Source organism: Xylaria bambusicola (genome assembly GCF_022495145.1).
Source record: "Xylaria bambusicola strain CBS 139988 unplaced genomic scaffold F5B22scaffold_1, whole genome shotgun sequence".
NCBI classification, from domain to species: Eukaryota; Fungi; Ascomycota; class Sordariomycetes; order Xylariales; family Xylariaceae; genus Xylaria; species Xylaria bambusicola.
Window position 1 is genome coordinate 74,041 of NW_025953554.1, and position 13,937 is coordinate 87,977.

The 13,937-nt window shown below is 49.1% G+C and overlaps 5 protein-coding genes across 5 annotated transcripts; 3 read left to right on the forward strand and 2 right to left on the reverse strand.

Moving 5' to 3' along the window:
* Window positions 1–1,922: 1,922 nt before the first annotated feature.
* Window positions 1,923–2,492, forward strand: F5B22DRAFT_640712 (uncharacterized protein; the record flags this gene model as incomplete). The annotated part of the gene is made up of 3 exons (XM_047977882.1): window positions 1,923–2,097; window positions 2,182–2,270; window positions 2,427–2,492. The coding sequence occupies 3 exons, from the start codon at window positions 1,923–1,925 to the stop codon at window positions 2,490–2,492; spliced, it is 330 nt and encodes a 109-aa protein (XP_047836123.1).
* Window positions 2,493–3,241: 749 nt separating this feature from the next.
* On the reverse strand, window positions 3,242–6,091 carry F5B22DRAFT_1371 (beta-hexosaminidase). Its single transcript, XM_047969007.1, has 4 exons — window positions 5,761–6,091; window positions 5,172–5,689; window positions 4,494–5,076; window positions 3,242–4,362 (listed from the first exon to the last, which is right to left on the reverse strand). Exons 1-4 carry the CDS (start codon window positions 5,807–5,809, stop codon window positions 3,332–3,334), a joined length of 2,181 nt encoding a protein of 726 aa, XP_047836124.1. The 5' UTR covers window positions 5,810–6,091; the 3' UTR covers window positions 3,242–3,331.
* Window positions 6,092–6,555: 464 nt separating this feature from the next.
* On the forward strand, window positions 6,556–9,202 carry F5B22DRAFT_2086 (RIO1 family-domain-containing protein). Its single transcript, XM_047969658.1, has 4 exons — window positions 6,556–6,592; window positions 6,644–8,311; window positions 8,423–8,617; window positions 8,715–9,202. The coding sequence occupies exons 2-3, from the start codon at window positions 6,785–6,787 to the stop codon at window positions 8,528–8,530; spliced, it is 1,635 nt and encodes a 544-aa protein (XP_047836125.1). The 5' UTR covers window positions 6,556–6,592; window positions 6,644–6,784; the 3' UTR covers window positions 8,531–8,617; window positions 8,715–9,202.
* Window position 9,203: 1 nt separating this feature from the next.
* On the forward strand, window positions 9,204–11,351 carry F5B22DRAFT_779 (CRAL-TRIO domain-containing protein). The gene is made up of 4 exons (XM_047980561.1): window positions 9,204–9,439; window positions 9,487–10,432; window positions 10,507–10,606; window positions 10,697–11,351. Exons 2-4 carry the CDS (start codon window positions 9,737–9,739, stop codon window positions 11,224–11,226), a joined length of 1,326 nt encoding a protein of 441 aa, XP_047836126.1. The 5' UTR covers window positions 9,204–9,439; window positions 9,487–9,736; the 3' UTR covers window positions 11,227–11,351.
* F5B22DRAFT_1138 (uncharacterized protein) lies at window positions 10,963–13,780 on the reverse strand. Its single transcript, XM_047968802.1, has 4 exons — window positions 12,581–13,780; window positions 12,342–12,453; window positions 11,816–12,217; window positions 10,963–11,657 (listed from the first exon to the last, which is right to left on the reverse strand). Exons 1-4 carry the CDS (start codon window positions 13,211–13,213, stop codon window positions 11,476–11,478), a joined length of 1,329 nt encoding a protein of 442 aa, XP_047836127.1. The 5' UTR covers window positions 13,214–13,780; the 3' UTR covers window positions 10,963–11,475.
* Window positions 13,781–13,937: the final 157 nt, after the last annotated feature.

The following is a 13,937-nucleotide window of genomic DNA, read 5'->3' on the forward strand; positions in this document are numbered from 1 at the left end:
AGGCCTAGAATGAGGATACGATCTAGACATGCAGTGAACAACAGCACTGACGACAATTCAAAGCGTAGCGCAGATAACATGCGATTTTCGGGGAGATGCCCCCTTCTACCTTTCCTAAAGTCCCACCTCATAACCCACACCGCCATTATTGCTCGGACAAGTAGATTTCTCACTGAAGCCTAAAGGAAGTGAGTCCGGTGGCTGAGACTCGGTGACTAGCGGGGCAAGTCCTACGATTACGAGAAACACTCCCAACAGTAGCATTGCATCGCAATCGTGAACAGCCAACAATCACATACCAAAATGAGACAAAAAAACGAAAAACACTTTGACAGAGGTGGTTTGACTGAAGGTCATACAGCGTTTCATTGACACTATAACTACCTATATTGCAACCCTTCTTTTTATAGCAACTAGGCCTGATACTGTAGATAGAGAGCCCATTTCCCGAAGTATCATCGCTCTCAGAGTTACACTGCCATACATATCTTCCTTCCGACTTTCTAGCCATTGGCTGCCGTCTAACCAATACATACCATACTTTAGTATGCATGTCGCAGTACTGATATAGGTACACGATTGACGGGGCCAATACGAGAAGAAACGGGGCGTGTGTTGTATCTGGATGCGGTCCAGGGATCGGCAAATACGAATTCGCCAAGATCTAGTACAAAAAAGACGCGGCGAATCACGGTACTTGATCCGCACCCCCATCAATCACATTTTTCCCGATCGCTGGGATATGCGCGAAAAGTTGTACAAGACAAGACAAGATGGCTGGAAAAGGAGGGAGGATGTATGGATGGAAGGATGGGATCTGGTGTAGCCGACAGCTTGTCAGGCTGTTGAAGTGAGACAACTACCGTTCACCAATTACCTACCTACTTACCTTACTAGTAACCGTGACGTAGGTATTGAGATCTTGCAACAGTTCGCCGTCGTGAATTAAGCGCTAAGCTTGCCCAACGGTTCCTATATCTCCCACCGTTATAACCAGGCAAAGCCAGGGATTAATTATCTAGACCCGTCTCATCTTCGCGGGATAAGAAAGAAAGAAAGATCACCGTCCGTGCTGACGTCGGTAGGTTTAGTGTACAGGATAGCTAGCGCACCAACTATCTAAGACAGCAAGCAAGCAGCATTATCCCATCTGTTCGCTCAATGGGGCAGAAAAATGGACTGGGCTGGGCAATTCAGATACGTAGGCGTATATCAACTCCCACGTTCTGAACATGAGTGGGAGTTGGTCAATGCCACAATTATTGTCCGGGTCATGCCCTGCAACGACGCCTTGCTTTAGGTAGTATGGATTCATCCACGCATTTCCAAATTCCCTCTCTGGGCCGATTCCGTGAACACCCCCTTGCCTGTATCTCGTAATCCCGCCTGCCCTGCCCTCGCGTGCGCAGAGTAGTATCTAGACCGTACCTGCACGGCAGAGCTGTCTGTCGACATGTCTGTCTATCTATTTGTGCAACGTCATAAGTGCTCCTTCCATCTTATCCGACAGCCGAGTCTGAGTCTAGGTCCATGTTGGTAGTAGTGGTAGTAGTCCTAGGTATCATTCATCATCATCATCATAATCATGCGGAATGCGCAGCTGGGGCCGTTGGGTCAAATTGGATGGATGGATGGATGGATTGTTTGTTTGTTGGGCTTATACAGGCTATGCTATGCCCATACTAACAGGACGAGGAGGCTTTCTATATTAAACAACCACTTCCGACTCTCTTTCTCGTTCTTGATGTACATACACATTCCCTATTCTTTCCAACCGTTTTTACGCAGTCAGGACTTATTATCACTCGTTACAAATCGGGAATACCTTTTCAAGTCCTGCCTATCTACTGAAAGTCCACCAAAAGCCTTACCTAGACATTTTCACCTGTGCACACTCTAGTAATAGACCTATATCAACAACCATGTATCTCGTCTCAACTATCGCGACGTTCCTCCTCGGTACCGCTCTATCGGCGCCGACAACGACGGAGATGACGAGAGATATGGCGCGGGTGTATTTCACGTGCAATTCCACATCGGCGTCTGGATTCTCGCCTAGTTGCTGCACGGATATCAATGGACAAGTCGGGGTAAATTGTAAGTTGTTACTTAGGGCTCTGTCATTCGGCTCGCAGGGACATACATGCCTACATATACAAAGACTCACACCCATCATCACAGGCATCGGCGCACATCTAATGGGCGTGTACGACCCCATGTACAGCTGCAACTTATACGTGTACAACATCACAGGATGCTGCCAGACAATCGTAAGTCGCGTTCTCCCTTTTTCTTTTCTTTCTTCATCCCATCCCACCTCGTTCCACTCAGTATCCCAAATCCATTATATCCTCTTCATTTCATGCCTTCACACCTCCCCAACAGTGCTGAAAATCTCAACTAACCACAAACAATCAAACAAACAGGGCTACAAGAACCCTTACACCAACAACTCACTCAGCGTCTGTGCCATGAGCATCGATCCTATCTAAGGCAGGCCAAAAGACGTATTCTATATGAAAGCAGGAAAGCAGTGTAATGTTTATACTAAGTTGCGAGAAACATAAGATCTGAGCATCCACAACTATGAATATTCGGTGTTCATAGGTCCAAGCCAGATCTTGCCGCGCTTTGTCGAGTTATATTAGAGACAGAGGGATTAATGAAGATGAACGAACGGCTTAGTGGCATGATATGAGATGCGCGCGACGATATCTCCCTCGAAGGGAAACAAACACAAAAACACGAAGGCCGGCGCTTAATATATATACTACCTATGATGAGTAACGATTATGAGCGGGCGCTGGTAGGATACGGCTGGTTCCTAGAAGAGACAAACGAAAAGACGGCACAGATACGATACGATACGATACGGTTTTCTTTATAAATAGAGATGTCTGAATTGCTATATGAGAAAAACATCAGCGAAAGCGATGTGATGATATTATGCTGTTCTATAATATGCAGATTACCGCGCTACGCCCATGGATAGAATAAGCAAGGCTCACAGTGAATGGTTGAGCTGCCCCCTCGAAGCAATTGCTTTTCATCGCGATGAAATAAACGAAATTGCCTGTTGGAGATGTATTGCCAGTAGGTAGGTAGCTAGGATGTGTGATGATCGAGGACATGTAGCAACAGCTTATAAGCATGAATGTGAATGAAGATGAGGGGCTCAGTAAGGATGTGACTGAGATGAGTAACAGTCGACCTCACACAGGACATTCTCAAGGTACATGATGCATACACCACGAGAGTCATCCCGCTCAACGTCTATCTCATCTCACAACCTGCCTCGTAAACACCCGCCCTGCGATATCCAAAAACACCCCTACTCAGCCACAGACCTAAGCATCAACCCCCCGATTTCCCCCTCCCACCCTTCGCCTCGAATTTCAGCAAGCGGTGCCTCGACCGCAATCTCCGCGTCAACAAGGAACATCCCATTGACACCCACCACAGCGCGAAACTCCTCCTCTATTACATCCTTTCCCCCCATCTCCACAACCCTCGCAAACGTCTGATTTCCCTTCGCGATAATACTCAATTCCACCCACGTCTTCACAGGCAGCGTGACATTCACCAGCCGATAATAATTCCCCGAAGCGAACAACGACACAGTAGGCGTAAGCATGAGCGCCGAGTCGGCGCCAGAAATAAGCGTCGCATCCCGTCCGGCAGCAACAGCATCAACATACACGATCATCGAAAGCGTGTACTCCCTCCCTTTCGACTGCAGCGGCGTCTTGAATGCGCAGGACGTATTCACAAGCAGTGTATTGCGCGGTGTCCGCGGACAGTCCGTGGTAGCGTGGTACTTGTTCCCCGAGAGATCCCGAATCATCATATTCTTATCCTTTGCGATATTCTCACTGATTACATCCACATCTGTAAAGGAAGTTTCGCCGTAATGAACAATCTCAGAGCTCTTGGACGGGATAGATCGCGCGAGATTCTGCCCCGGGATATAGTCTTGCAAAGCCTCTAACACCCCCTCGAATTCGTCCTCGCGCAGGTCGCCGCCCCATTGCTTGTCCGCGAGCGCGGGTATGCCTTCTCTCCACGCGTAGTACGTCTCGCTGTACACGGTCGCGTTAGGGCCGAAGTCGTTCCACAGGGGCGTGATGGCGCCGAGGACGTGCTTGTTTGCTCGGTCCGGGTTATTGGTAGCGTTGTTGGTGTCGAAGATGTAGGGCTGCCAGGGTCCTCCGCCTGGGTTTCCGTGGAATGTCTTGGCGATGTTGACCGCTGGGGGATAGGATTGCGAGTATTTGTTGACGACGTAGTAGATGTCGTCGGAGTTGACGACTGAGTAGTTGTTCTTGATGTAGTCGAAGAGCGGATTGTCTTCGAAGAACTCCCCTGAATAGTCTTGGTTAGATCTGGTCTGGTCGGTCTACCCACCAAAGCATTGATGTGTATAAGAAACACTATTCATGTCTAAGTGCTTCAGGGGTAGTAGATAGGATCCAGCGAGGTAGAACACGACTTACAGTGTTGGATAGAGACGTCAGTCGTGATGTTGTCATATTCAGGCTTGGGTGGGAATGTCCCCCATATCCGAATCGACTTGGAGCCGTTGATGCGTATGAACTCGGCCATTTCGTTCACGAAACGATTGTACTCTGTGACTCCAGCAGTGTACTCATCGGCGCCAATATGCACAGTTTTGGAATCAAACCAGCTCAAGAACGTGCTCCAAATAGTCTTCATAGTCGGGATAGTATCAGGGTGTGAGATGTTCAGGAGTGACAAGTCGTCAGCCAGTCCCAACTCTGGTTTCCACTGTACAATAGGTAAAGCGTGTCCTGGTGCCTCTAGTTCGGGGATTATGGTGACCCCTCGGGCTACACATTCTGATTGAATGGACTTGAATTGGTTCTTCGTGTAAGACTCATTTTTGTATCGAGCGAGGCCCTCAACCCCGGGTGCATCTGACCATAGTCGAAATCGAGCATAAAGACTTAACGATTGTTCTCGCGTATATCTGGGAGAGTTGTATAGGTTGTCGCTAAGGTGCAATTGAAGGGTGTTTTGTTTGAAGAAACTCATGTATGAGCATAGCTCGATAACAAACTAGAATTCCAATTATGAGTCCTAGTTTAGGGAGCTGAATAGGCTGTAGAACAAGATTGCCATCTTCCGAGGGAGAAAGGGAGGAGCTGACCTACCTCGGGAGGGTAGTAGTGGCGTGCAGCATCGAGCATCATACCCCTTGTCTTCCATCCAGGGGAATCAACTGATTTCCCAAGAGGCAGGCTCCCGTTGGAAAGAATGGCCTGTTGTATAAGTGAACGAGTTCCCCACCACACGCCTAACGGCGATGCACCGTGGACTATGATGCCCGAGGTTGTCACCTCAAAGGCATAGCCTTCAGGAGATGCCACTCCATTGGCATACCGTGAAAAGGGTGTTTTCGCAATGCTGAGGTATATGGCATGAGGCTCGGGCTCCGAAGCCACGGAAACACTGACGTCAAGCCTCCAAATATCGTGAAGGTCTGAGGCAAAAGTGCCAGCAAAGTCGCGTAGCGTTGGTGGAATCAGGGTCTCTCCAGATTGGTCTACATGGTTTGCGAATGCACGATCGACTAGTATCGACTTGATGGCCGAAACAGGATATTGTCCAACGGCCGAGGCATTGAAAGGAAGAGTTGGTATTCCTATCAATCTGGCCGATGACACCACAGCTAGAATTAACTTAGATCAGCATCCACGTAGTATGAAGACCAATTGAGTGTCGTTTCTAGAGTTGACTCACAACCCAGAATGGCCACTGCAAACAGGTAGTTAAGACGAAGACAGGCCATTGCATATCCGAAATATGTCTATATACTGCTATGGGCTGACTAGAGATGCTACTCAAGATTTTGAAGGATGGGAAATTGGCAGCCCATGCTTTACACTACATGGTCCTTTCACACGCATGCACAGAATAATGTCCGAGGGGCTTGGGGATGTTATACGCGGAGGCATGATGCGCGCAGACGACACAGGCGGAGAATTCCTGTGTCGTATTGCGAGCGGGGAGGACTGATATCAATGAACCCCCACAAAGCCATGGTTACGATGATGATGCCGAGAAGCATGAAGGTTGATCCTACCAAGTAGGCAGGTCGACAATCAGAGCTGTAGGTGCCTGTGTTGAAATGGAACCGAGAATGTAATACACATTGTAGGTTACTATAAGAGTCATTGGGTATGTTCACGAAACAACACGCATACGTTGTAGGCGAGTAGATGAAGGCAAGGTAATGATCTAGGTGTGGTGTCTGGTGTGGTCTATCGATAAGCATACCTAGATAAGGATCTGGCAGTGATGGAGGGGCCAAAATTAGGGAACTCATTGTTAGGTAAGTAGGTACTCGGCCACCCATGTTCTTAGTGTCGGTACTTCTACAAGTGCTGGGATGGCGGGGTCATTCTGTGTCCGGGTGGAATTTTCCAGCTCTGGTGAAATTTATCGATGATGGGGATTTGCCTATGAATCATACTTAGTCACTTCACTTAGCCTTCAGTCATACCTCATACCTACTCGATCGACATGTGCTGACTCACCAATTCTCAAATCACTGCCTCTCTCTGGCGTGCAAGTTAGTTCTGCCACTCGCATATATATTCACCGACATATTCACCATAACGAGTTGTGTCCTACCCAGTCAAATATTCCCCCAACCCTAAGGATCTCGAGCTTCACTGCTACAACCACACATTTCAACCTTAAATCGCAAACCGCCACACTGAAGATTTCCCTTGCGTCGATAGTGCAAACTACCTTTCAGAATATGGAGTCTTCAGCGTCTCCTGCGGCTCCTCACGAACCGCCTCACGTCTATACAAATAACAACGGTTACGATGCTTCTGTAGAACAAGAGATACCACGTGCTCTCGCCACCACAGCTGGCGCCCATTCAATACCCATGGCCGAAGACGACGATGATGACTTCAACGACATTTTCGACGATGACGATGATGATGCCGACTTGCTTGGCCCAGACGGCGAACCTGACCTAGCGCGAAACTACAACAGGCAGAAGCCTCTTCATTCAAACCAGCAGCGACCCTCTGCCAACACATTCAACAGTGTCGACGATCAAATAGCCACCCTTTCGAAGCATGCCGCCAAGATTCGTCTCGACGATGTCAAGGAGGGCCAGACAAGGGACAAGGACAAGGCTGACCGCGCCACGAGCGAGCAGGTCTTGGATCAGCGCACGCGCATGATCCTCTACCAAATGATCAACCGTGGTGTGGTCAGCGAGGTCCACGGTGCCATTAGCACAGGAAAGGAAGCCAACGTCTACGGCGCTGTTGCCATTCAGGATGACTTCTCAAAGATCCAGCGCGCTGTCAAGGTCTACAAAACCGCCATCCTGAGCTTCAAGGATCGTGAGAGGTACATTACCGGTGAACATCGTTTCAAAGCCGGTGCCGACAAGGGCAACAACCGAAAGATGGTAAAGCTGTGGGCCGAGAAGGAGTTTCGAAACCTGCGCCGAATCCACGCTGCAGGAATCGCCTGTCCAGAGCCCATTCAGCTGAAGCTTCATGTTCTTGTCATGGGCTTCTTAGGTGACCGGAGGGGATGGGCTTACCCCCGGCTCCGCGACGCCGCCATCCCCGCCGATGAAGCTGAACAGGTATGGAGCAACTTATACATCCAACTCCTCGGTATCATGCGACGCCTGTACCAGGTCTGTAAGCTGGTTCACGCCGATCTGAGTGAATACAACATCTTATATCACGACAAGCAACTCTATATTATAGACGTGTCGCAGAGTGTTGAACACGACCACCCGCGGTCTCTCGAGTTCTTGCGCATGGATATCAAAAATACTGGCGACTTTTTCCGGAGGCAAGGAGTCGATACACTGGCTGACCGAGTAATCTTTGACTTCATCATTGCACCCGAGGGTCCTACTGAAGAGCCTGCTTTGAAGAGGGCCATTGAGCAGTTGTATAGGTCGCGAGCAGAATCGGCAACTGATGACAACGCAGTCGCTCAGCAGGAAGTCGACAACGAGGTGTTCAGACAGCAATACATTCCCCAAACCCTTGAACAGGTCTATGATATTGAGAAGGATGCGGAGCGGATCGGGCACGGTGAAGGCGACAAGTTAGTGTATCGGAACCTTTTAGCTGATCAGGTAGTCCTTCCCAGGGCGGAGGGACAGCCTTCAGAAGAGGACCAATCAGATGAAGGCGCAACTTTAGAGAGCGACAGTGAAAGTGACGAGGGATCCGATGATGAGAGCAAATTCGAAAAGGGCCCACCTAGGGGGAAGAGATTCGAGGATAAGGAAGAAAAGAAGGTCAGTGCTGAAATGAACGCGACTAACATCCCTGACAAAGTGCCCCGCATCTTCTCTTTTGCTTTCTTCCTCCCCCCAAAAATCACTATAACCAACTAACGACAATAACAGCTACGCAAACAAGCCACAAAGGAGGCCAAGAGCGAGAAGCGGAAAGAAAAGATGCCAAAACACTTGAAGAAGCGTCTAGTAGCTACTACTTCTAGAAAGAAGAAATAGACAATAGGAGAATCCAAGTATCTGACCGCACCAAATACCAACAACCTGTGTTTGGCTACTTCGTTCGACCTTTAACCAACCGAAGCTGTTAGTTGAATGCAATGTCTTCAATGCATCACTCTACTCACCCCGACAGTTTCAACCCGCTTGCGAATGTCTGAGCCCTGCTAAACAAACCTGCTAGAATACACGGCGGCAAATGTCTCACCATGTAAAGCTTAGAGATACGTTATCTAAGTCGGGATGTTTTGGGAGGTGCTCGTGATAAGACAATCGGATGACGAAAGCCTACGCGATGACCATCATGCCTTCCTTCCGTGTTTTCACCACACAGTGGTGATAACCGTAGTGAAGGTCTGGTGAGTCGCGCTCCGAGGCTGCCCTTAACGGGGGTAGCATGAGGATCAAAGAGAGCCCCGACGATTGCACACACAGTCTACATTGGTGATGGCGAAAATCCGCCCATATACGCCTACTTATCTAGGATGGATGTATTGGCTTAGTGTAATTAGAGCTGAGGCGGATATTCGAATAAAAGTTAGCTCTTGGGAGTAGCCTGCGCGATCTTACCTAGTAGTTATCTACATGTACGCGTACGAAGTACGGTCTGCGCGCGGGCATTTAGTTTTATGTACAATGCCATTGCTTACTTACCCAACCCATCCACCACCCCTGTTCAATGATGATGTCCTCTTCCAGGTAGTCTACTGCTCACTTGCATATTACCATGCCGTTGTGAAGATGAGCTACTAAATCACTAATTCTGATCAAGCCTATCAGCTAACCTCTCAGCTAAGACCCGACATCCAAGTCAATCTTGGAAGTGTTTAAAAAAAGAAATTAGCAAAGGTCTCTTAAGCCGAGACGTTCCCATTGCAGGAAAGAGGTAGCTTAGGATCTCCAGCAATAGTGCGCAATACCCCGCTCCAACTCGCTCCAGTGACTTACCTAGGTAGGGGGGAAATAATAGGCAATATTTGTGTGGGATAGGCCAGCCTTACTGTACCCATACCGCTGATTCCAGCCGATTTCACACACCTTGTCTCACCGACTTGCAAATCACAAGGGAGGGAAAGGGAAAATTAAATAAAAAAACGATAAGGCTGGGCTGCTGTCCTCATGATGTCTGTATACATGTACACTCACTTCTGCCATCAGACACCGTGATCGGTGAATAATTAATACTAATCATTAGCGAGCGATAATATGACGACGACAGTCGAGGGCGCCCGGACCATCGAGACAGGATACGTGGGTAATCTCACGCGCGAGCAGGAGACGAAGCTGCAGCAGTTATGGCGTCTCCTTTTCTCCGCCTTTGAATTCGGTAGTGCCAAACATCGTGAAGAACCTTCTTCTTCTTCTTCTGCACAAGAATCATCAGCGACTAGCTCGCTGAAAGAAGGGTCTTCATCATCAGAGCAGGCTGCCCAACTCCACCAAACATGGATGAGCATGATCAAGCAGGAGAACCCCGACGCGTTTCTCCTGCGATTCCTGCGGGCGCGGAAATGGGACGTGAACGCGGCGTTCACGATGCTCAGGAACGCATTGATATGGCGGCGCGACGAGCTGCACGTAGACGAAGAAGTCCTCGCCAAGGGCGAGGCGTGGTGTGCGAAGATGGAGAAGAAGAAGGAAGAAGGCAAAGAGAAGAAAGACGCGCATGACTTCCTCGAGCAGCTGCGCTTGGGCAAGGTGTACCTCCGCGGGACGGACCGGCGCGGACGGCCCGTGGGCTACGTGCGCATCGCGCTGCATAAGCCCGGGGCGCAGAGCGAGGAGACGCTAGAGAAGCTCATCGTGCAGACGATCGAGACAGCGCGGTGCCTGTTCGCGGCGCCGTCGACCGAGTCGTTTTGCGTCGTCTTCGACTTGACTGATTTCTCGTTGTCAAACATGGTATGCTTTTTCGTCTAATGTGAACACGGTAAGCGGGACAAATCGACTGATATTTATATGTGTCTTATGAGTAGGAATGGCAGCCCGTCAAGTTCATCATTCGTGCCTTTGAGGCCAATTACCCTGAATGTCTAGGTGCGCTGCTGATTCACAACGCTCCGTGGATCTTTTCTGGTGCGTCTCTCACCCACTCACTCACTTACTCCCTTACCCAGTCACCTCACCCATATAAAAAGCGCGTACTAAATTAAATTTCACATGAAGGAATATGGAAAGTAATCCGCGGTCTTCTCGATCCCGTAGTTGCCGCCAAAGTAGATTTCACACGCAACACAGAGGGACTAGAAAAGTACATCCCGCGCGAGAACATCATATCAGACGTCGGCGGCGGCGACGACTGGGCGTATTCCTACGTGGAGCCCAGCGAAGATGAAGACATCAAGATATCACTGGGCGGGGTCGAGCGCGAAGAAATCCTTTCAGAACGGCGCGAGATCGCCGAGCGGTTCTTATCCGCGACGCAAGAGTGGATCAAACACGAAGAAGTCGGTGAGCACGAGGAGGCCGCGATCCAAGCGCAGCTACGGATCAACGCTGTGGAAGCGCTGTGGTCTAATTACTGGAAACTCGACCCGTACGTGCGGTCGCGGACGAATCTCGATCGGACGGGGGTCATTGGGGCGGAGGGCGAGATCGAGATGTACCCTGAGAGGAGGAAAGAGGCGGATGACGGTGGTGGTAGTGAGGAAATAGTGCCGACGAGTAGTAGGAGGTCAAAGAGGAAAGGGACGTAGATGAATGGATAGTGAGTTGGGGAGTGGTACTGGGCATATCACAGCTAGCTAATTATTTAAATCTAATTACCGTTCGATACCAATATTCTGAAGATCATGATTCGCTAATATTATCCTGACGTGAAGTTCCTAGATACTTTCTCTCTGTCCACCTTCGCAAAGAGGTGACTGACTAGATAAGCAGGCAAACTATCTTCATCTCAGAACCAAGGCACTACTGCTCTCTCACTCCCTCTAGGTCCTCAGACCTTAGAACTGAGTCCACGCGTATTTCAAGCCCTCCCAAATCTCAATCCCGCTAGGCAAGATCTGTTCCGGCGGCAACATGAAGCCGTACTGCGTATCTCTGAGCTCGATACCCCAGCCAAACTGAGCCTTGCCGACATCCGTTACATAATCCCTGCCATTACCGCTGGACTGGTACAGAACCACTAAAATATCATTCGGAATTAGTTACCATATCAGATCTATAGAGTTCCCAATCATCTCATATGCGTATATCTACCCCAGATGAAAGACGAAGTAAAAATAATAGGGGCCAAGAAGAGAATCACTCTAGATAAAAAGGGGGTAGAAAAAGAAAACTCACAGCATCCAGACCCATACTCAAAAGCAGTCCCATACACCCCCTTAATCGCGCTCGCAATACCCTGCGCAAGATCATACTGCTCGTCATAATTGCCCGGGAAATCCGTACACGTGTACCCGTACGAGAGGAGTATAGTCTGCGCATAACTATGCCAGTCGACATAGAGCTTGATGCCGTGTAAATCCCTCAGCTTCCGCGTGTACGTGGCGAGGGCCGCCGTCTCAGGGGCATCGAAGGGCGCGAACCCGCTGAAGGTCTCCGAGGACGGGTTCGGCGAGGATCCGTCGCCGCCGAAGCCTACGGCCCAGTTGCGGTTGATGTCTGTCCCGATGGCCGTCGTGTTACTACGGATTTGGCGGTTTTTGCGCCAGAGGCGGTTTGTTGTTTGGGTGTAGACGAAGCCTTGCGTGTAATTAGTTAGGTAGGTAGGTAGTTAAGGGGTTTGATTGAGTTTATATTATCGTGATAGTTGGAAGTTCTCTCGTGCTAGTTCATTGAGGATGAATGAATAGGGGGTGTGACTTACCGTCGGGATTAACGACAGGTAAAACGTAAAAGTCGTAGTTATCCAAAACTTTCTGAACCAACTCGTCGGTTTCATACCCAGTGACGATCTGGTAGAGGATATACTCGACGACCTAGTAACACAAAATACATTAGCTCACATTCACACACAACAAAATCTACTCTCACCCCCAAGGTTCAACCCACGAAACCACACAAATACCTAGAATACGACGGAAAAAGACAAGGAGATCATCTCACCATAGAAGTTATCCACTCCCTAGCATGCACATTCCCATTGAAGAAAATCGCCTCCTTCGAATCCTTCCCACCTTTCCCCCAAAGATGAATCCCCTGCACAGGCCGTCCCTCAAACGACGTCCCCGCAACAATGAGTTCCGAATTATTCGGAAAGGCAGCATGCAAGTCCGCCCAGTACGTCACATGGTCAGCATACGGATGATACGCATCGAACCATTCTAGACCAGGTAATCGTCTCTCTCTTTCTCCTTCTCCCTTTCCCTCTCCTTCTTTTCCTTTCGAAACAGACTCAACACTCTCAGCCGCGAAATCCGCGCCCAGATCGTGCGATAAAACGGACACCGCTACATTATCACGTCCCACGACTTCGAAGAAGGCGGGGATATCCCGCGGCGCGACAGCGATATCGACGGCCCATGTCCCGCTTTTCTCGCGGCGACGGTGTAATTCGATGAATGACGTGTCTTCGTCGTCGAAGAAAGCGTTATCTGCATCAGAGGAGGAGGGCAGGGAGACGCGGTAGGCTTTATACCCGTCGTAGCTGACCTTCTCGGACACAGCGGGTTTGTCGATGGGGGTTGCGAGGGCAAAGCCCGCGAGTACGAGGAGGGAGAGACCTCTTGTGAGTTTCATATTTGCTGTTCTGATTATTTATGAATAGAGGCTCACATGTATAATCACAGGAATCGGGCGCAGGGCATTAAGTTGCAGAGGAGGAGGAGTAGGAGAGTCGATATATCTATCTCGCTTTGACTCGAATGTGATCGATGTATAGATATATTTATACCCACTGCCTACTTACTTATTACTCACAACCCTATCACATACCTCATATCAAGTAGCAATAGTAAGTAATGTCTGCATTTCATCTACTCCCCTCCTCGCTTGGGGTCAACATCTCATCCGAATCCGACAGTGAATGCGACGCAACGGGATTTCGCCATTCGAGCTATGTTCTTGGCTCCTTCCTGAAACTGCAGTCCTCTCACCTCTGTCTGCATCTGGATCTGCGTCTGTTCGAGATGAGGTGACATGGCTGCAAGATATCGACATTATCTAACGCACGAATCTTTCAACCTATACTACCATACGTTATGATGCGAACTGACGCTACGCTTCATGTGCCTCTTGTCCTCTTCATTCATCTATTCCCCGCATGCATGCACGGACGTTGTAATAGGTAATGTAAACAGCTGATTAACTCAGCATACATATAATTTTTCTACTCAATTATAAACATCATTCACAATTCAGGTCCTGACACACATATTCATAACGTCCCAGATATCAATTACAAGCGGAGACTTTTCTTCTTCTTTTATTCGCTAACTCGCGCAGCCAACTACAGGGGATCAAA

Excerpts from the sequence above, each read along its gene's own strand:
- F5B22DRAFT_1371 (XM_047969007.1), bottom strand. The coding sequence starts at position 5,809 with ATGGCCTGTCTTCGTCTTAACTACCTGTTTGCAGTGGCCATTCTGGGT. Across the intron at positions 5,077-5,171 it reads GCCACTACTACCCTCCCGAG|TTTGTTATCGAGCTATGCTC; the intron begins GTAGGTCAGCTC and ends TTGGAATTCTAG. Across the intron at positions 4,363-4,493 it reads TGACGTCTCTATCCAACACT|GGGAGTTCTTCGAAGACAAT; the intron begins GTAAGTCGTGTT and ends AAGACTATTCAG.
- F5B22DRAFT_2086 (XM_047969658.1), top strand. The coding sequence starts at position 6,785 with ATGGAGTCTTCAGCGTCTCCTGCGGCTCCTCACGAACCGCCTCACGTC. Across the intron at positions 8,312-8,422 it reads AGGATAAGGAAGAAAAGAAG|CTACGCAAACAAGCCACAAA; the intron begins GTCAGTGCTGAA and ends CGACAATAACAG.
- F5B22DRAFT_779 (XM_047980561.1), top strand. The coding sequence starts at position 9,737 with ATGACGACGACAGTCGAGGGCGCCCGGACCATCGAGACAGGATACGTG. Across the intron at positions 10,433-10,506 it reads ATTTCTCGTTGTCAAACATG|GAATGGCAGCCCGTCAAGTT; the intron begins GTATGCTTTTTC and ends TCTTATGAGTAG. Across the intron at positions 10,607-10,696 it reads CGCTCCGTGGATCTTTTCTG|GAATATGGAAAGTAATCCGC; the intron begins GTGCGTCTCTCA and ends TTTCACATGAAG.
- F5B22DRAFT_1138 (XM_047968802.1), bottom strand. The coding sequence starts at position 13,213 with ATGAAACTCACAAGAGGTCTCTCCCTCCTCGTACTCGCGGGCTTTGCC. Across the intron at positions 12,218-12,341 it reads ACCTGTCGTTAATCCCGACG|GCTTCGTCTACACCCAAACA; the intron begins GTAAGTCACACC and ends ATTACACGCAAG. Across the intron at positions 11,658-11,815 it reads TGAGTATGGGTCTGGATGCT|TGGTTCTGTACCAGTCCAGC; the intron begins GTGAGTTTTCTT and ends ATGATATTTTAG.